The 21187-nt window shown below is 43.3% G+C and overlaps 1 protein-coding gene across 1 annotated transcript in view; it reads right to left on the bottom strand.

The window, feature by feature from the left end:
* The window catches only part of SV2C (synaptic vesicle glycoprotein 2C), a 588766-nt gene that overhangs the window by 38414 nt on the left and 529165 nt on the right, over window positions 1–21187 (bottom strand). The window contains exons 7-10 of the mRNA XM_069223649.1: window positions 20982–21092; window positions 20288–20376; window positions 4829–4993; window positions 2250–2383 (exon numbers count right to left, since the gene is read on the bottom strand). Coding sequence (XP_069079750.1) covers window positions 2250–2383; window positions 4829–4993; window positions 20288–20376; window positions 20982–21092 — 499 coding nt within the window. The remainder of the gene's footprint in view (window positions 1–2249; window positions 2384–4828; window positions 4994–20287; window positions 20377–20981; window positions 21093–21187) is intronic.

Genomic DNA, 21187 nt, shown 5'->3' on the forward strand with positions numbered 1-21187 from the left:
CACTGGGTTCCAAATCTGCCTTTGCACCTGCTTCACTAAATGCTGCATGCCTTTCCATCCATGGTCAATGTATTGGGAGCAATAAGGCTGCAAAGGTTTGCCGACATTCATCAAATGGGCGTAAAGTTATTACGGGGAAAAAAATCAGAGGAATTCCTATCTCTGGTATCCCTAAATATACAGAGTGGCTAATCCACACAAAATGTCCTGCGATGTTGAGCACTAGGGTTTACAATTAGTTTGTACTATTGGTTCTCTAGAAGGAGATACACAAACTTAATAAGGCCCCCTTTATGTCTAGGCTTCTGAGGCACTCAGTCATGATGTTATGATTCATGGTCTCAAATCCTGTCACCAGGATCAGTGCAGCATTATTATCATCATTGACACTTAGGCACAGCTCCAGTGTAAGCTCCATAGCTGCCAGTGTAAGTCCCATAGCTGATTCTATTCCTCTACCAGGTCTGAAGTCTAGATGCCATTTAGCTGGACCATCACCTTCCTCTGGCCTCTTTGTCAACTGTTTCCATACTGCTCTTTCTGAGAGTTTACTCATAGCTCGTAGCAAGATGATTGCCCCATAGTTCTACCTCTTAAAACTATCTAAGCTCCATTTCTTTAAAAAATGCCTTAGCCCCCCTTTCTTCCAATTCAATGGAAGTGTACCTGTGCCTAAAGACAGGTTAACTATCTTTGTCACATAAGTAGCAACACAAATTTATATAAAGGGGAAATAGGAATTGTGTTATCTGGAGACACTGACTTTGTTTCCAGAATGCGTTTCCGTAGCTTCTCTTTTCTCACAGCGGCGACTGCCGCAAATCTCAAGGAGATGACGACGATGGGGGAAATAAATAATAAAAAAAAAAAATTACATTTCTGCCACCGCCTCATTCCTCTGCTCTTTTAGTGTCCCAGCAGTCCCTGGGGCACCAGCCCACGCTCCTCATTCAATACTGGTAATGCTCTCCTACTATACCTAGCAGGAGAGCAGCATCAGGATTGGTCTGAGCACTTTGGTTTGCCGCTCAGAAAGAGCACTGGGGTCTGTGCAGTTTCTCCAACCCGGCTGCGCAACAGAGCAGGGTTGGAGAAACCTAAGTGCGCATGTGAGTTTGGCTGGCCTAAGAAGGCCGGCCAAACTTATATGCACACTTAAGTGCACTGATTCCACTCCCCCTCCACCCCCCCATGGCCCAGCCATACCCCTCCCTTCACATGCTGGCTGAGTCAGCAGCTGAAAAATAAAAAGATAGTTAAATATTGTTTTATTTTAAAGTTGCTGGCTCTTAGCCATTGCAGAGGAGCAGCTCCTGTTCTCTCACCACTTGGAAAGTGCCCCAGATCAAGTTTGTCTTAGCATCTGATCTACGCTTTCAGAAGTGGTTAGACTCTCTCTATCTGATTTAATTTTATCATAAATTTATTTTCTGACTCTTTACAGAGATGTACATTGCACTTTACTACAGACCTCCATTGGGGTCTTAATGCTCCCATGAAAGACTTCACAGGAATAAACAATTCCTTAGCTATATTCTTAGAATTTAAAGCTGAAGTAGCCAAATAATTTAATTTTAATTCCATTATATTATTTTTATAAATTCTTACTTGTTTTTAGATGGCTAAATCCTAGTCTTTATAGCTATCTCTTTCCTTTCCACTATCTTTACCAGGAGCATCTCTTGTTGCAAAACACTTGTATCCACTTATTTGTGGCCTTCTTCATCTAGTATTGTTTAGAGCTCTTTATTAAATATATCCCAAGCCTGAGTGACAGCTCAGTACTTCATTTACCAAATATTCTTACTGAGATATCCTCTGCATCAAATTTCTTCCAAGGCTTTGTCAATTTGATTTCAGGTGTATGGCAAAGGGATTTGTATACATCGTATAATACAACATATGTAATTAAATGACGATAAGTCCACAAAAGGGACTCTGTATATTACATCAAACCACGGGCCCAATTGTGTCCAGATATGAAGCATTAGGAAGTGTGCAGTTTACTGCTGTCAATTTTCAATACCACCACCATCTTTTACCACTGCTAATTTCAGATGCCATTGCTACATCAGTTTACATGATATGGCCATAGAATGCAAGGTTATGATTTAAGAAATATAAATTCTTGATTTAATTTTGAGGGCCTTATCTTGCTACAGTGAACTCTCCTCATCTATGGGGACACTCGTAGCACTTATAATGCCCTTACCATTGTGGCTCATTTATATGGAAGTCATTTTCCTTACCAGTACTGAAGAAAAATGAGTCAATGAAAGTGCAATTCTTGAAGTAGGTGTCCAGCGATGTAACATACTCAAAGTGGCAATTATCGAAAAGAGAATTTTCAAATGTGGCCGATTTAAATTTCATATTCACAAACCTGTTAAAAATAAAATGATTTTGTTAGAGTCGCTCTCTGCATTCAGCATAAAATATATTCCTTCCTGGAGAAATGTTGTTCTATATTTGTAATACATATTATTAAGAAAAGATGCCACAATGTTATCCTTGTCCTTTATGGCCAGTATGCAAGGCTAACCTGGAAAGCACAACAGGACACGTAAACCAATCACCCTAGGCCATTGCCTTTTGTCTTGCCTTCAGCTGGTAGCTCAGTATGAATGATGTAACTCTCTGTACCCTCCACTACTCATTGAGCAACCTCAGATGCTCGTATGTGTCTTGAATTAGCCTCTACGGTGTATGCCAAATAAACAGATTAGAAGCTGTTTAGTCAGTCATAATGGGTATATTTATACCAATTGTCACCTTCAAATGATGCTCTTCCATATCTAGTATACCCATCTTAATTAGCACAAATAACATTATGCAAATCTGAATAAGTGAAACTTATTAGTCCATCTGCTAACATTTTACATTTTTTGGCAAGTTAATCAGCCCTAAACTTTCATGCCTTTACAGGCATTCTTGGTACTAGTAAATGCCTGGAAAATGATAAGATTCTATCTTGGTACTCTTGCAGAGGCTAATAAAGGTTAACAAGTCACTCAAACATTGAATGTCCTTCCTTGATATCTAACATTTACAGAAGTGCTGGTGAAAGTGTCTATAATTGTTCTGCCATATTCAAATCTCTACCAACTGACTCTGATGACAATGCCTTGCTCAATTTCCCAACTCATATATTTATAAGCAAAACAGCACATTTGGTGAATTTGTGTAATAACAACATTATGTATTCCCTTAAATAAATTACACACCAGAGGGTATAATCTCCCTAGATGAAAATACCACCTCTCCTACTTAGGCAATAGATGAAGAAAGGCCAACTTCAAGATTTGGTGTTATGAAAATATGCTTCAGTAGACAATAGAGGGAGATTTCTTATTTAATTCCCTTGTGATTAGACCAAGCACCATCTTTTCTACAATGTCGCCAGTGATAATATTTCCCGTGACTGTGGTACGAAAGGCTTTCCGCAGAGCCAGTCATGCTACAAACAGCATGTTTGCTTCTCTTTCCAATGTCTCCAAACCACCCACAACACAATGACTAGGATGCTCACAAAGAGCAACGAATCAAGTACATAAAGCAGAGTACCAAAAAGCAAACACTATGTACAGGATTAAAAAAAAGAGTCAGGATTCCTGGAGAGGTCTGGAAAGTACTGACTGTGAAGAATGGAGGTAGCAACATTTTCAAACTCTGCTCCTGAAGGCAGGATTTGCTACAAATTCCTTCATACCCTTTCTGTTTGTATTTAGGGATTCGGCTTGTGTCTTAAAAATATAAATATAACACATTGGATCTTGTATAATTAAGAAAAATCCACAACCTTTTACAACTATTAAACACCTTTAAACTGAATAATAAATGTTCATTGTGTTACAATTGTGTAACTTCATTACCACTCACTTTTATAAATAGATTTCTAAAAGATACAACATATATGCGTTTTTAGCAAATTATCCCCAAATCTCTTAAATAATTTGAAAACATTCTGCCTACTTGTTACAAAGCTGTAAACAAAATTTATCATTTTCTAAAATGAAGTCCAGGATTAAAAAAAAATAAAAAATGAAAAATGGACTTATGTCAGTTATAAATTTGCAATAAAGATGCTAGACCTGATTTCTACAAGGTCATAAATAACATGTATAAATTTGTAACAAACTTACACTCACAAATAACCTGGACACTGAAATCCCACTCAAAGTATTGCCCATACTGCCTTATAATCTTGCAACTATTCAACAAAGACATTGCAACTTCTTTTGGTAGTTTATTAATTTATAACACCTGATGAAACCAATGTTCAAATTATCTTGACTACAATGTTTTTAAAGTCAATTCTCACCTTCCACCATTTAAATCATACAATCGAATGCTCTGTAAAAAATCTTGCTTACACCATTAGATAAAAATAGCAAAATGTACTTGTTCTTGGTTCATGGGGACTATTAAACTTGCTCCTAAATAGATTTGCTTGGGAAAACCAAAGGCCAAAAGGAGACTAAGGGAAAGAAGTGAGTGACAGTAGGTTACCAAGTTTCTTTCAGCTCTGTCAGTGGCCTTTACTCCATACCACTGCTGTTAGGTAAAGGCTAAAAACACAGATGCCCCCTTTTTGGTTATATCCTTCCACTACAATTGTTGAAGCAAATGGGTTTTGAACAGTTATACAGCTTTTAGATTGAAAGGCAGTATACCGATCAGGGGTTGCAAATATTTAAATGTGCCATACCAGTGAGAGACTGTGACTAGAAAAGCAGAGTGTCTTTGAACAGCAGAACCAAAATAAAAATGTCATTCATTGAAAACAGCATTTTTTTACAATTCGAAAAATTATTAAAATTGTTCAGACCCATCGTTGATGAATTTTCCATTGTAGTGTATCTGGTTTTCCAATGTGAAGTTAAAGTTGAAGTTTGTGACATTTTCACCTTGAAACCGAAGCCCCCTAGAAGCATATTCATCGGCTTGTAGGTGCCTGATGACATCTGGGAACCAGACGGATAAACCATAATAACTGTGAAAAGAGGACACGTGTGATATAGAATGTCAATCTGCCTTACAATTCCCAACAAACAGCTCGATGGTAATGACATCAGTACATGTAGAGTCACGAACTAAGAATGGCGAAATGCTTGCGCTTTGGGCATACGAATGGACCACCTGTTTTGGTCATATTTCTACTGATTAAACATGGATTTGCAGCATAAAAGGAGCTGACATTGACCATTTTTGTAACATAACACTATTTTGAAAGCTGTTTTGCTTAAATCGCACACCAATAATGACATACAGGACAAATGGTAACAGAGGATGCGCCATTGCTGAGCCACTTACTCTGTAAGAATATTAGTTTCCATACTACATGTTGCCCATGACAAGGCAGCAATACACCACTCAGATTGCTAGACTGTAAGCCTTTCAACCTTTTAAGGTAATTACAGATAATAAATCTGAAAGTATTATACCATATATGTCATAAAGGGGGAATGTAATAATATGCTGGGCGCTCTAATCTCCTTATAATGTTGTGAGTTTTATTTTATTTAATTTGCAGTCATGTAAAACACACCTGCAATACGAAACTAATGTGCCAAGTCATCGGTAATAACATATTACAGGTGACTAGTGACATCACAATGGATATCTTCCTTGACAGAGTGCGAGGGAGTCTGTTACATAGCAGCCCACACTGCCGTCCTTTGCCAGTAGAAGGCGCCCCGCAAAAGTAGAACCTGATAAGAGCACACAAGCCACAACTCGCTCGTAGTGGCTGACGGGAAGAGGAGCCATCCAGACCCAGCGTTTGTGCAGGGAGCTCTGTCACTGGACAAATAAAAAATATATCCACTGAGCAGCGCTGGTCTCCAAGAAAGACAAATTTGGAGAGTATGTAAGGAGTGCGTGTCAAGAAACAGAAAAGGGAGAAGTCATTCACACACGGCACATTGTTTTCAGGTCCCTGGCGGTGGTGAATGTGGAAAATAAAGGTCTCTGGACAGGGTGGGTGGAGGAAGGGCAGTTCAACATGGTAGAAACATATTCAAAAGCATTCTTGATAAACAGCACCTTTGCCTGGAGCGTGCGCGCGCGCGCACTCACACACATACGCACTACAAATGTCTAAATGGCTCAGTCAGCTGGACACTCATTGCTGACCAATGTGGTGTTCACGGATGGTTGTTGAGGAGTGTGAATCCTTGTGCGTCAAATAAATCCTTTTATACTTTCGGGGTTGGTAATCTGAGTACCAGCAACTGCAAAACTTGGTAACAGTAGCATTTGTGGTGGAAGTACGGTATTACGCACTATATAGAAACATGGTATTAACACTATCATTATTAATACAAATTAATAATTTTGGTAAGGAATTTGAAAAATTAACCATTTTAAAAGGAATAAAGTACCCCCTAAGTTTACATTGATAAGGATAGTGCAAGCCACCTCGGAGTTGCATGATCTTATAAAATCACTTGACCTGTGACTTTGGGACTCTACCAGCCACTTTAGCTCATATATGTGGCAATGATAAGGTGGATGCTGGAAGGAGAAGGTGACCCTAGAAACATCCATTCTGCTGGACCTGGTGTATGATCTGTGGAGGTGCTCATGGGGCAGATGAAGTGGACAGCACCTTCCAAACCAAACATTAAATAGGTGACAAACATGGCACTGAATATGCTAATGGTTACTGCAATGTGTCTATACTAATTGCCTTGTTATATTTTTTTTTAAGTTGGTGGGGTGTTTACATACCATTTTCTTATCATGTATATTGTTTATGGTACATATAATCTGCATAAACTAACAATACTTTTATATATATATATAGAGCATAGTGTTAAATATTGTCTCTTGTGTTTCCTTTTTTTACTGTGAGAAGTGTATTTGAAACTGTTTCTTTCAACAGGTTTACATCCACAATTTGCATGCAAAAATTCTCAGCCTGCATGAAAAATTGACCATCACATATGTTTTTTAAAATTGTCCTCTGCTACTTTCTACCTTCTGTCACTCTATTATTTCCAGCAAAAAACGGTGCCTCACCTAGCCCCCCTCTAATGATCACATCTATGTCGACCATTACCACAGAATGCATGGGATGAGAATGCAAAATTAACCCTAATAACAAGTTGACTGACCACTAATTTGGTTCCCGAGTACCATGCTACTTGGCGCAAAGTGTTTTGATGCCTCGTCAGGTGTAATAAGCGCTATGCAAATGCAATTTGTTATTTATTATATCAGTCTACAGTCATATATGGGTAATATGAATTGGATGCACTAAGACACTTTAACTAGCAAACATTTTAAAATGCAGGATGAATTGGATTTAATAAGAGGATATTGCTAAGCATGTAAATTATGCATGTGGCCACTTTATGCATGTAGTCACTTAATTCATTGTGGTGCTGCTATGAATTTAGAGATATTGTACTCAAGCTGATTTGGGCGTCTCCTCTGTAATGTGGTCAACTGTACCATCATTTTCTGATTGAATCCTGATAGTTGTCCTTATTCGAGTGCTTTAATAATATATCATATACCTGGTGGCTGCAAGACAGTGACAACTGAGACTCCGTTATGAATTATTGAATCATATACAATATGAATGTTAGACGTTATGATGAGGTTACAACCTGGGGTGCATCTGATGCACTACATAATGGCGGTGATTCTAACCGCGGCGGGCGGCGGTCGCCGCCCGCCATGCGGTTACCGCCAAATGACCGCACCGCGGTCACAAGACCGCGGCGGCCATTCTGGCTTTCCCGCTGTGCTGGCGGGCGACCGCCAAAAGGCCGCCCGCCAGCACAGCGGGAAAGACCCAGCAACGATGAAGCCGGCTCCGAATGGAGCCGGCGGAGTTGCTGGAGTGCGACGGGTGCAGTAGCACCCGTCGTGAATTTCAGTGTCTGCTAGGCAGACACTGAAATTCCTTTTGGGGCCCTCTTACGGGGGCCCCTGCAGTGCCCAGTGCCCAGGAGCCCCGCGGCACCCCCTACCGCCATCCTGTTCCTGGCGGGAGACCCGCCAGGAACAGGATGGCGGTAGGGGGTGTCAGAATCCCCATGGCGGCGGGAGGATTCTCAAGGGCAGCGGAAAGTCGGCGGGACACCGCCGACTTTCCGTTTCTGGCCGCGGCTGAACCGCCGCGGTCAGAATGCCCAGCGGTGCACCGCCAGCCTGTTGGCGGTGCTACCGCGGTCATTCGCCCTGCCGGTTTTTACCGCCAGGGTTAGAATGACCCCCAATATGTGGATATGTATGTTTTTACAATATTGAGCTTTTTGAGTGTGTGTGACAACAATTGCCAATGGCTAAATTGTATTATTTTATGCACTCATTTATGCACCCAATCAACTGCTCAATATTTAGGGGGTTATTACAACTTTGGAGGAGGTGTTAATCCGTCCCAAAAGTGACGGTAAAGTGACGGATATACCACCAGCTGTATTACGAGTCCATTATATCCTATGGAACTCGTAATACGGCTGGTGGTATATCTGTCACATTTGGGACGGATTAACACCTCCTCCAAAGTTGTAATAACCCCCTTATTCCCATCACAATGTGCTTATTTATTTTGATCATTTGTATGCAACACTGTGACAGTAGGTTTGGTGTTAGAAATATATATGCATTTATTGATCTTCCTCTTTAAGTGACATGAGATTTGTTGATGTTCAAGTATCAGTCTAGCTTATGTGACTGCGGTGGGAAGTGCAATTGACGATGGACTTTGTTCACATTTTTATATTTATGGTCTCCGTGTGTGGAGGAGGGGTTGCCCAGTTAAAGTTGTAAGCTGAAACGAGTTGGCATCCTGGTTTGCATTTTGTTCGCATAGCGCAAATAAATAAGTTTTTTTATCACATGGCGTATGGCATTTCAAGCTGTTTTTACCCAAGTTAATGCGGCTGATTCAGTGGAGCATTTTCACTGTGTGGACTAATACATTTATTTATATATATATATATATATATTATATATATATATATATATATAAATATATATATAATATATATATTGGCTACTGATAAAATAGATTAAGGCTGTAATGGGGCAATTGAGATCCTGAAAATCATAAATAGGTTACCGTGTTCTAGAGCCATTAGTTTATGTAGCAAGAAGTACTTTACCTTGTATATGTAAACTCGATAAGGCCGTAAATAAAAATATAAATAGGGACATGGTTATATTTAAGTACATAAAGAAAGAAAAGTTAAATAAATAAAGGATTTAGTACTATATGAAGAAATAGCTCCAAATTACTTTTAGCAGGTAATAAAAATTTACCGAAATCTTTAATGTAGGGTACAAAATAGATGGCGATATCATTAAACGATGTGAAACGAAAAGTGGTTTTTAATTGGTGTATGGTGGGTGATCACATGATATAAATACACTGACATCACACACAACTCCATGGCCAGTTGAAGGCTTAGGCCGAAACGCGTTGCCAGTAGTGTAGGAGAGCATTTTCTGCACTGTGTACTTCACATTATGGAATAAAGGAGATACCTTTCAAATCGATTGATGGTGCCAGCATCATTCTTGCGGTGAGAGGATGATAAACTCTTGTTCCCATTGCTATCCAGTGACTTTTGGGGAAATATATATATATACATATATATATATATATATATATATAACCTACTGGCAGTTGCCAGTAGGTTGATATAGTTAGGAACTAGTTTCCATGGGAAAAGTGTTTTTCTTTTGTCAATAACTGTGGCTCCATTTGAATAATCTTCACAAACTTTTTCAAACATAATCCAACAGTCGGTTCAGCTGTTGTTTTGAAAGTTTATGGGTGATCCGTGAAGCAGGGGCTGAGAAAAAAGGAGGGATCCCAAAACGTGTTTTCACCATGCATTTTCCTATAGGGATTTTGAACATGACTACAGGATGAACCACTGGACGGAATTACACCAAATTTGCCAGAAAGCTAGATTTGGTGTAAATCCGTTCAGTAGTTTTGGAGTTATTGAAATATAGATATCTGGGTGGAACCTTAGCACAGATCTCATGGTGAGATCTGATTACCCGTCAGCACTTCAACCAGAAAGTGCTGAAAGCCATCTTGGGACCAATATAAATGATAGCACCCCATTGAAATTCATTGTAGCAAATGTCAGGTTTTGAGGGTCACAAAAGGGAGAGCGTATAAAGGGTGATAGCAGATTTTAGTTACAATATAAATCACTTGGTGATAGTACCATACTAATTTTAGGAATTGTGGTGTGTTCTAAGGTGATTTTACCTTGTGAAAAAGCCTTGTGCTGGGATTTCATAAATCATGTTTTACAGAAAACTGTTTTCTCATGATTTTCCCATAGAGGTTATGGGAGGTGCTCTAGAAGCTAAAATTAGAGCATATTTTCTTTAAAATCACAATATCTTTCTCAGCTATATGAGAATGAATACTGACATTCTCAGTAAAACATGTACTTCCAACAGGTTCACCCTGTCAGTTGATTCCCTTGTGTTCTACTGCAGCCTCCCAGAGTGTTCTAAAGAACAACTAGATCACTAAGCAGATTTAAGAAATGTGGTGCTGCATCCAATGCTGCGCCACTTTTCTTGCACCCTTTAGAGCCCCCCTAACGCCATTATGTGTGCACTGTATTTAAGATATGGCGTACCATAGCGGTAGTTAGGGAACTAGCGTCAACATTTTTTACGCTAGTTTGTCGCTTTGTAGTATTAGCGTCAAAATTTTGACGCTAATCCTGCAAAGCACATAGAGGCCCATTATAAAAAAATGGTGTGCCACCTTTTAATGCCTGCTCTGTGCAGGTGTTAAAAATGCAGCAAGAAATGGCACAAAGAAATCTTTTAGATTTTCCCCCCTTGCATACATTGTGCCTGGCTGTAAGAAAACTGGGCTGATTGCAGAGGCCCCCTAACTTTTTGCCCCCATTTTTCACTTTTTGCTGGTGTTTTCCTGACTCTGATAGTGCCCTAGTACTATTAACCAGTCCCAGGGCCCATACTCTGTGTAAAATAAGTATGCAAATGAGGCTAATTATAATTGGCTATGTCAACCTAACTATAAGTCCCTAGTATATGGTATGGCATGTAGGTTTAGGGACCGCAGCATAGGTAGTGCCCCAATAGTTGCACAGCTGAGGTGCCCAGGGCCATCTTAAATCAGGCCTGCCTTGCAGGCTGCTTTTAAATTAAAGTTACATGCAAATTCGACTTTGGAATTAAAAAGTACTTCCAAAGTCTTAAACTACCTTATTTTTACATAGGAGACCCCCCTATGGTGTGTCCTAGGTGCCCCCAGGGTTGAGTGCAGTGTAACTATAAGCAGGGACCTTATAAAATAGGTTTTATAAGCCCAAGTGTGGAAAAGTAGCTCAATTTGTTTTTCCCTCATTGTAGTGATTAGGCTCCATAGGCTAAAATGGGAAGACTTTATTTTAATGAATAAAGTCTCCAAAGGAGCAAGATATGGCAAGTTTGGTCTCAAACTGATTGTTATAGTACATGCAACAACTAGGGAATATATAGGGAAAGAGCTTTAGAACTCTTCATAAAAGCTATCAGTATCAGCTCTGTAGGGCCCTTCTCTGATTGACCAGCCTCTTTCAGCCTGGCCAGGCCGCCTTGATGATGTGTGAAGTAGCCTCGGCTGAACACAAAGGAAGTGCCTGGGGAAGGAGGCTCAGCAGGTGGTGAAACAGGATGGGAGAGCGTGGCCAACCTGGTCTTCAAAGGAGGGAAGGACATTTGGAGCAGCTCAGGACCTCCCCTATTTCCTGCAAACCCAGACAACTAGTTGCCCTCTTGATTAGATTAGGAGAGACCAGGAGAGGGGTGTGTTAAGGATTTTTAGACACACCAGAGGGTGGGCTCAGCCAGACCTAAATTTTCAAAATTCATTTTTTACCATTTTGGATTTTTAAGGAATGTTGCTCCCTGGGATTTATTTTTGCCACACTTCCCAGGAAGTGGTCATCCAAGGGGGTAGTGGCCTGCCTGTGATTGGACAGTTCCCCCCCCTCCCTGCTTTCTACCCCAGGAGCAAGGATATATATGGCAGAGCTGCACTCATACCTCAGATTCCTGCTGGAAGAAGATACTAGAGAAGAAGTACTGCCCTGCAGGTCCCCTGGCCTGCACCTGGACACTGCACTCACAAGGACTACACCAGCTGCACACTTCGGGCTTCAACAAGAAAATTACATTGCTGTGCTTCTGCAACTCCAAGAGTCAACACCCTGTAAGCTACAGGTACAAAGGAGCTGCCCAGAGTCCCCTGCATCAAGTCCTGCAAGAAGAGCACACCTGACAAGCGTCCAGTGGCCATTTGAAGATTCCGACCTGGTGCATTCTGGAAATTGTAGTCCCAACTCCCAAGGAGCAACTCAGACATTCTGGAACCTTGGATGAAGTTGTGGACACTTCAAGGATCCAAAAGGACCTCTGGAAGAAGATCCAGAAGTTTGGAGACAATTAGAGCAACTGTTGTAAACAGCTCCATAAGTTGAAGAGGTGCATTGTGGGAGTTGTAGTCCCAGACCCCAAGAGACAAACCAGAGCCCCTGAACCCTTGGCTGATGCTGTGGAACACTTTCCTGAATCAAGAAACAATTGTGAAAGTAAGTGTAACAGTGTTACGTCATGGATCGCCTGAACTCTGGACTTTGTCCCTGTCCAGTGTGACCTTTTTTTAACTGTTTGAGAGCTAGTTGCTTCTAAGCGCTAGATATAATTTCAATCTTTAAAACTCATATCTCTGGTTCTGTACTTTGGATTTTTGTTGTTTTAATGTGACTTTAAAGCTACAAATATAATCTATTTTAATGAATTGGGGGAGGATTTTTATTGTGTTTTGTGTTTTACTTATTTACTGTTTTGTAATTTTTAAATGCCTTACACACCTGTCTCCTAAGTTAAACGTAACAGCTTGTTGCCAACCTACCAAGAGTTGAGCTGGGATTAATTTGTTGAGACCTAACTGGACCTCGTGGGGGTTAGTGGCCTATTGCTAAGTGTAGGTACTTACTTGCCCTTACCAATAATCCACTTTCCAACACTGGAGCAGGCATAATGTGGCACAAAGGGTTACAAAGTCACACAATGCATGCTTTGACCACTTCGTAAGTCTGGGGTAGTGATTTTGGCCTTGTTGGGCCACATTAGTATAAAAAAAATGGCCCTAATGTGGCACAAGGAGGTGCTTGGCCCTCTTAAACCTGGGCCAAACTGACTTACTTATGACAAAAGTGTGGCACACCTGAAGCCATCCTGATTGAATTAATTGTTAAAACTTAAAACTTAAAACTTAAAACTTTTCATTTAAAAAGGAACAACATGAAGGGGATCATTTTGTCATAGAAATTATGGTTAGTGCTGTAGAAAGAAAAATTAGGACATGTTTTAAGTGAGTTCTCAAATATCTTCCACTTCTATTCCATTAAAACATTCTCACATGCAGACTGAAACATGCACTTTCAACACCAGTAGCAGTCTGCCTGTTAACTCCCTAGTGATCAGCAGCTTCTTTTCAGAGTTCTAACGTGCTCACATTCTGAATTCATGCCAAAAGTGCGGCATGTCCAAACCCCATATTGATGGAAAAGGAAGTGGAAAACTGAAAGCATTTTCTACTGAGGATACTGTAGTAAATGAGGAAATGAGGGAGCTTCATAACAAATATGTCTCCCAAGATGGCCACCACAGAAAAAAGAGCCCAAATGTAGCACAAGTATCAACCAAATGCAGTCCAAGCATAGCCCAATGCCAGAAGCGTGAAAAACACTTAGGGCCGATTATGACCTTGTGGATGGGATACCCCCATATAACATCATAAAGGACAAGACACGGTGACCCAACACCGACTCCAGAGTGCCCAAGTCCGCCAGCCTGTAATGACGAACAAAGGTCGAAGGTGAGGCCCAAATTGCGGGCCTGCAAATTTCCACCACAGAAGCGCCCTGAAGCTCCGCCACCCTAGCAGCCATACCCCTCGAAGAATGGCCCTGAATCCCTTGGGGTGGTACCTCCCCATTCAAAGAATAAGCCATCACTATCAGCAAGCGAACGCACCAACTCAAAGAAGCCGTGGAAGGCTTCTCACCTTTCCGAGCCGGACCGAAATTCACAAAAAGAGAATCCCACTTACGGAAAAGAGCAACTACCCGAAGATATTCCAACAAGGCCCGACGCACATCTAAAGAATGCAACCGAACCTCCTCATCCGAGGAAGGATCCGGACCAAACGAAGGAAGGATGACCTCCTGGCGAGCATGGAAAGACAAATTCACCTTAGGAACAAAAGAATGAACCGGAACAAGCACCACACGATCCGGAAAAACCCTAGAAAAAGGAAACGAGCAGGCCAAGGCCCCCAATTCCCCTAAACGGCAGGCCGAAGTAATGGCCACCAGAAAAAAAGTTTTCAAAGAAAGATGACGCAAGTCACAGTCCCCCAGAGGTTCAAAGGGAGCAACAGTCAAAGCATCCAATACCAATGAGAGATCCCAGGAAGGAAAGGAACGCACCGGGTGAGGAAACAAGTTAAGAAGAACCTGGAAAAACCGAGGCATCAAATGACCCTCATCAGACAGATTACGCCATGGACCCCTAAAAGCCTGAATCGCCGCCCACTACACCCGTAGAGAAGCCACCGACAAACCCAACTGGGCACCATCCTGTAAAAACTGCATCACTTCAAAAAGAGAAGCGGACGTAGAATCCAACTTATGCCGGAAACACCAAGAAGAAAAACCTTTCCACTGCCGACCATAAGACAGCAAAGTGGAACGCTGTCGGGAAGCCAGTAAAGTAGAACTCAAAGCTACCGGAACTCCCAAACCTGTTAAACCCCGCCGTTCAACTTCCAGGCCGTCAAGTGCAACCGCCTCAATGACCCCATTGAGAGGAAAGCAAACTCCAGAGGCAACGGACAGAGAGGAAGAGTCCACACATGACCTGAAGCAACGGAAACCAATTTGTCCTTGGCCAATGGGGCGCAATGAAGAGAACCCTGGCTTTCAAAAGACGTACTCTCAATAGAAACGCAAGGAGCAACTGAAGGGGCGGGAAAGCGTACAAAAGACCCTGAGGCCAAGGACACGACATCCCATCCACCTCCCAAGCCTGAGGACAATGAAACCGGGAGCAAAAGCGACTGAGTTTCGCATTCTCTGGAGACGCAAACACATCTACCACTGGAAGACCCCATAGGTGAACCAGAAGATGAAACAGAGACCACCGGGGGGAGAAAAGTTGAGAGGAAGGAATCACCCTGCTCAGAAGATCCACCCGAACATTGACCACCCCCCGAATGTAGGTGGCGCGCAGGGAAAGAACCCATTCCTGAGCCCAAACAAAAATCTTCCTGGCAAGGCGAAACAGAGGCCACGACCTGGTCCCCCCCTGCCGGTTCACATAAGCTTTGGTCACCAAGTTGTCTGTCCGAATAAGAACCGCAACACCTTTCAGGGAGTCCTGAAAATGAACCAGAGCTAGAAGCACCGCCTTCAACTCCCACCAATTCAAGGAGCGTCTGGCTTCCAGAGGTGACCAAAACCCCTGGATCTGAGCCGACCTCATCCAAGCCCCCCAACCTGAGAGCCTGGAATCGGTCGTCACCACCACCGCGAGAGGAGGAGATAAAGACACCCCTACCCGAAGATGAGCTTCCACCAATCCCAACTCCCTGCGAACCAACCCCGACACCGGAATCCGCGCCAGAAGAGAACTTGACCCTGGAGACCAATGAACCAGGAACCAGTTCATCAGCAAAGAAGATGGAACTGTGCCCAGGGAACCAGAAAAATCACTGAAGCCAAATGACCCTGCAGACGTAACCACTGAAGGGCCCTGCGAGCAGGCTGCGACAAGATCGACCTCACCAGAGACTGGAGAACCAACAACAGCTTCTCCGACACAGTCACCAAACCATGAAGAGTCAGAAAACGATCCCCGAGAAACACCAGATCTTGGGAAGGAACCAAATCTGACTTCCCCCAGTTGACCAAAAACCTGTGGTTTTGCAGGACCACCAGAACCCAGGCCACATGCCTCCGCAACAACTCCTGAGAGGAGGCTTGGATTAGAATATCGTCCAGATAAGGATCAATAAACACCCCTTTTGAATGTAGAAGAGCCACCAGAGGGGCCAGCACCTTGGTGAAAATGCGGGTAGAGGGCTTGAGGCTGAAGGGTAGAGCACAAAACTGATAATGGTCCAGGCCTACCGCAAAACATAGGAATCGCTGAGAAGACCGAGCCACTGGAACATGCAGGTAAGCTTCCTGCAGATCCAGAGATGCCAGGAAATCCCCCGGACTCACCAGAGGAAATATAGTCTGAATGGACAGCATACGGAAATCTACAGTTCTGATCCAGGAATTCACCTCTTTTAGACTGAGGACTGGCCGAAAACCCCCTGACACCTTCTAAACCAGAAACAAGACTGAACAAGTGCCCAGACCCCTCTACCCCACAGGAACCTGGGAGATGGCCCCCTTGAGAAGCAAGTCCCAGACCCAATCCAACAACGCCTGTCTCTGGGCCCCGACTGTAGGCAGAGGAGTGGGACGCACCCTGGAATCTGGAGGCACCACTTCGAAATCTATGGCGTAGCCATTGTCCACAATGTCCAGCACCCAACGATCGCTGACACTCTTCTGCCACACTGGAAGAAAGTGCCTCAGCCATCCCCCAACCTGCCCTATGCCAGGCCCACAATGATTGTCAGGACCCCTTATTGAACCCACCCCGGTTCGAAGGGGCAGACTTCTTAGGAGCAAAACGGGGCTGAAAATGACGTTTCATGAAAGAAAAAGATTTGGAATCCATCTTGGGAGATGAGCGCGAATGCTTCCTCCACCCTTTGCCAGAAGAAGAGCCACCTTTGTAAGGCAAGGCATGTTTCCTCTCCTTAAATGCCTTGGAAAGCATGGAAGGCAACTGATCACCAAACAAATTACGCCCCTCAAAAGGTAGTCTCAGAAGAGCAGATTTCACCCCAGGATCCGCCTTCTACAACCTCAACCTGAGGGACCCACGAGCCCCAATCAAAGCTCCCGAAGCCAGAGAGAAGTACGGACCAACATCAGAACACATGTCTGCCACCATCCTGGCCTTTTGCTCCATAACAGCCAGAAGTTCCGAGCACTTCGAACCTACCTGAACAGCCACCGCCAGCTTGTCAAAATCCTGCACCAAAGATTGTGCAGAGTAAGCAGAAAATATACCCGCTCTGAGGGCCAAATTCTCTGCCGCAAAAGCCCTCTTAAGACCAGAATCCACCTTACGGTCAGTGGCATCTGTAGGCACACAAACCTCAGGATTGACCGCCGTCTTGCCAATCAGGGTCGCCAGAATGGAATCCAGTTTAATTGAGGGAGGTAACACATCCTCCTCTTCCAGCAAGTACAGTTTCTGAAGGAACTGTGGCACCTGTGACTTATCCACGTCCTTCCATTCCCGGAATACCATCTCCTTCACAGGGCCCTGAAAAGGCATGGCAAACCTAGAAGGTGTTTGATACTGAGGGAACAAATGCGAATCCGACCCCGTAGGTTGAAACACAGGAAAACCTAAATTGTCCCGAACATGCAACATCACCTCCAACATCTCTTCCCTGGAGACATATTTCCCACCAGAAGAAGATGGAGCGTCATCCTCGTCATCCCCAGAAGAGGACCTCTCCACAGTCCCAGGAGGATGGGCCGCCGGAGAACGACCAGGCCTGGCCACCCCTGCTTGGAGAGCCCGAGAGACAGCCACTTCAATCATGTCCTGAACCTCTTCTCTGGACATGAGTGGCGCAGAAGCCCCCACCGTAACCTGGCGACCCCCAGGCGTGGAGAGGGGAACCTCACCATCCTCCCCCGATGAAGAGGAAGAGGAAACAATCCTACGTCTTTTGGCAGGTACCTTCGGCATGATACAAACCAGAAATGCCAGCCATAGGACCCCAACCCCTTTAAATAAAAGAGAAAGGTCCTCCCCCTTAAAAAGAAACAGCAAATGGTAATAAATAAACAATTAGCCAAAACCTTTTAAAAACGCGGGCAGAACACCCGTCTTACTGCCAAAAGTGGCGAAAATCCAAACCAGCACATCAGCTCGTCCCTGCGAGCCGAAGATCCGGAAGTTGTAGCCCCAGCCGCAAAGAGCTGACCGACCTCGTCAGCCGACTCCCAGGACGCGTCTCCAAGGCAGCCACGCCCACCTCTCGAAAACGCGACCGCCAGGAACCCTCCCCGAGGAGCTCCGCGCCTCGAGGAGAGCAAAGCCGAAGACCCCCAGGCCCCGCCGTGGAGGACGAAGAAGAAGGTAAGTCTAGCGGGGCTAGACAAAAAAGAACAGGAGGTGGAGGGGGTGGGGGGGTTTTATGGGGAAGGGAGGGTCTATGGGGAGGCAGGGAGCCTCATTGGTCTAAAGGAAGGCGAGGGAGGGATGGGAGGTAATGCCTCTTGTCAACAGAGTCTAAAGTCAGGACATCATCCAACAAGAGTCTTTTTCTATTTATCTAATCTACGCTGTCCCATTGCTAGTCTTGCATGTCATAGAGTTTAAGGGGCAGATTTACAACCTCTAGTGCCGCCTTAACACTGCATTACCATCATTTTTATGATGTAAGGCGACGTTAAGGTGGCCATTCCCCTGGGCCATAATCACAATATGGTGCAATGCATACATTGTGCCACTTTGCAACCACTTGCGCCACATTATCCCTGCATCAGGCACAATGTACATAAGGGTGTCGTTCCCACGCAGGGATGCCTGAAAAAAATGGCACAGTGCAATTTACTAGATTCCACTGCACCATTATTTCCGAAATTTTCAATGCCTGTTCAGGGCAGGCGTTAAAGTGGCACACCAATAATAATCTATGGGCCTTCCTGTGTTTCGCTGCACTAGCATCAAAATCTTTGACGCTAGTGCAGCAAAGCGCCACAACAGTGTGAAATATGTTGACGCTGTTGTGGTAATGACCGCTATGGTGTCATGAGTGAGAGCAAGGGGGGTGTAAGAAAAGTGGAGCATTGGGACTGATGCAACACTTTCATGTAAATCTGCCCCTGAGTCTCATAACCTACACTGAACTATTTGCTTCTCTCTCGAGATGGTCTGTTCTGATCTAGCAGACACCCCAAAATGCCTTGTGGGATTACTTCATTAATTTTTTTACTTTTCTTACACCTCCATTTACTAAGTTAATGTGAAGCGTTTCTTCCCTCTCGAGTCTTGCAGACACTATAGAAAACTGTTAAATAAGTAAAATATAGTTGAGTAAGTAAGTCTTTGGTCTCCCCTTTAATGATCTTTGTGATTTGTCAACAGCACCCAATCAGTATCGCCAGTTTCCTATCATAGCATGAGATGAAGGACCTCAATAATTCTAGAGTCAGATTCAAGAAGTTTAGTTTCTAGTCCAGCAATGTTCCAAGAAAAAGAGCTGAAATTGCCCTGATGATTGTTAAATGGGTGGATACGTTTGGTAGCAGTGGCCGTTGTAGAGAGGGTACCACTTTCTGGTTGTCCGTTGGGTGAAAGCAGTGACATGAAGAACTGCTTAAACCTGTGCTTTGGGAATCTACTTTTTAACAGAAAAGGATACACACGTTGCTCTTTTGGTGCCCTCATAAAGTAAAGTTTTAGAAAGCATTAATCACCATGGTTAATAGCTCATGATACACACCTTTTACCAACATCCAGTGCTTAATTTGAACCAGTGGTTGCAGGTGGGGGTAACTGACACTCATTTGTGGGGACAGGTACTTATTTGTCTGCATTAGATATTTACCAAGAGCAAGAAAGGGAAAAACAAATAAAGCAGAAATGCTTGCAAAAGTCACAAATGGAGAACGCAGGAACCTGCAAGAGTGAGATAAAAGGGCAGGGAGTGTCTGGTAGTGGATTGAAGAGGCGTGAGTTGGATTTAAGACTAGACAGCAGATGCGGGTGTCGGAGAAGCTTTTGGCACTGGCACTCTGGCTTTTACAAATTACACATTCAAAGCATCCCATAACTTTATATATTGATCTGCAATAGCTAACCATGCAAATATGATAACACCTGCAAACATGCACACGTTTCTAAAAAACTGTTCACGTGTAAGTCACTCCCTGGCATCGATTTTCTCTGAATCAGTGACCTCTGTGTGAACAGGTTCCTCAGATGCATGCTGAACTTGTGCAAGGATGTAACCTGCACAGTGTGTAAATCGCAGCTTTTTCGTAAATTGGGCAGATAATATTTTAAAATGCCTACTAAACGGATGGACGGTGGAGCGATGAACGCCTGCGACAACACAGCACCGAAGCACTCTTACCCAAATGACAGGGTGAGCCACACCGTGGACAGCTTGATGGTGTTTTCTCTCACAGGGTAGTTGAAGCATTTCATAAATGTTAGCCAGATCTGTAAACACAGAATACATGCCATGTCATTATGTGAGCACGCAACATGTTTCTTCTTCTTCTTAAAAAAAACCCACATCATCTGTGAGATGCAAAAGTTTGCGTTAGAAGATATTTACTTTAAGCAAGAAAAGAGCCCCCATTTGTCAAGATCTTGGAGGTTCCCCATTCATAGCCTTTAGAGGAAAGGCCCAAGGCCCACACCAGTGCGCATGGCCTCTTACAGATACCACCCACAGCTTTGGCCCCTCCCTCTGGGAACTGACCTCTCTTCTGAGGAAAGAATGTTTCATTGTTCATGAAGTGCAAAATCACCTCCTTTGCCAAAGTTTGCTCTCTATTATTAACTGCTCAAGTATTACATCAGTATCAAACGCTAGATTTACTTTGTGTATCTTTACTGACAATTTTGTAAATGCATGCATCACTCAAGAGCATCAGTGGGTGACTCCAAACGCCTGATCAGAGAGGTCAATAAAAAACAAAAAGCTGCAAGTATGTGCTTTCAATCCCCTCCACAACATGATCAGGCATCCTGGATAAACTTTTATCTGGAGGATTTGTCTATCAGCATGAAGTCGATAATACATGTTATTTTGTACTCACTCCGTAGAGCTCCGTGCGGATTCGAACCCAACATCTCTTGTACCACGCCCCTGTGTCCATCGCAATTTCTATGAACTCGTCAATCTGTTTTGGGGTTTTTATTCTGTTAACCTGCAAGAAGCAGAACAGGTTTGCATAAACTGGTGAATGTTTTAGTTACACTTGGAAGAGGGACAGGAAGAACAACCAACAACAGCTGAAGATGA

Source organism: Pleurodeles waltl, chromosome 1_1, assembly GCF_031143425.1.
Source record: "Pleurodeles waltl isolate 20211129_DDA chromosome 1_1, aPleWal1.hap1.20221129, whole genome shotgun sequence".
Lineage (NCBI taxonomy): Eukaryota > Metazoa > Chordata > Amphibia > Caudata > Salamandridae > Pleurodeles > Pleurodeles waltl.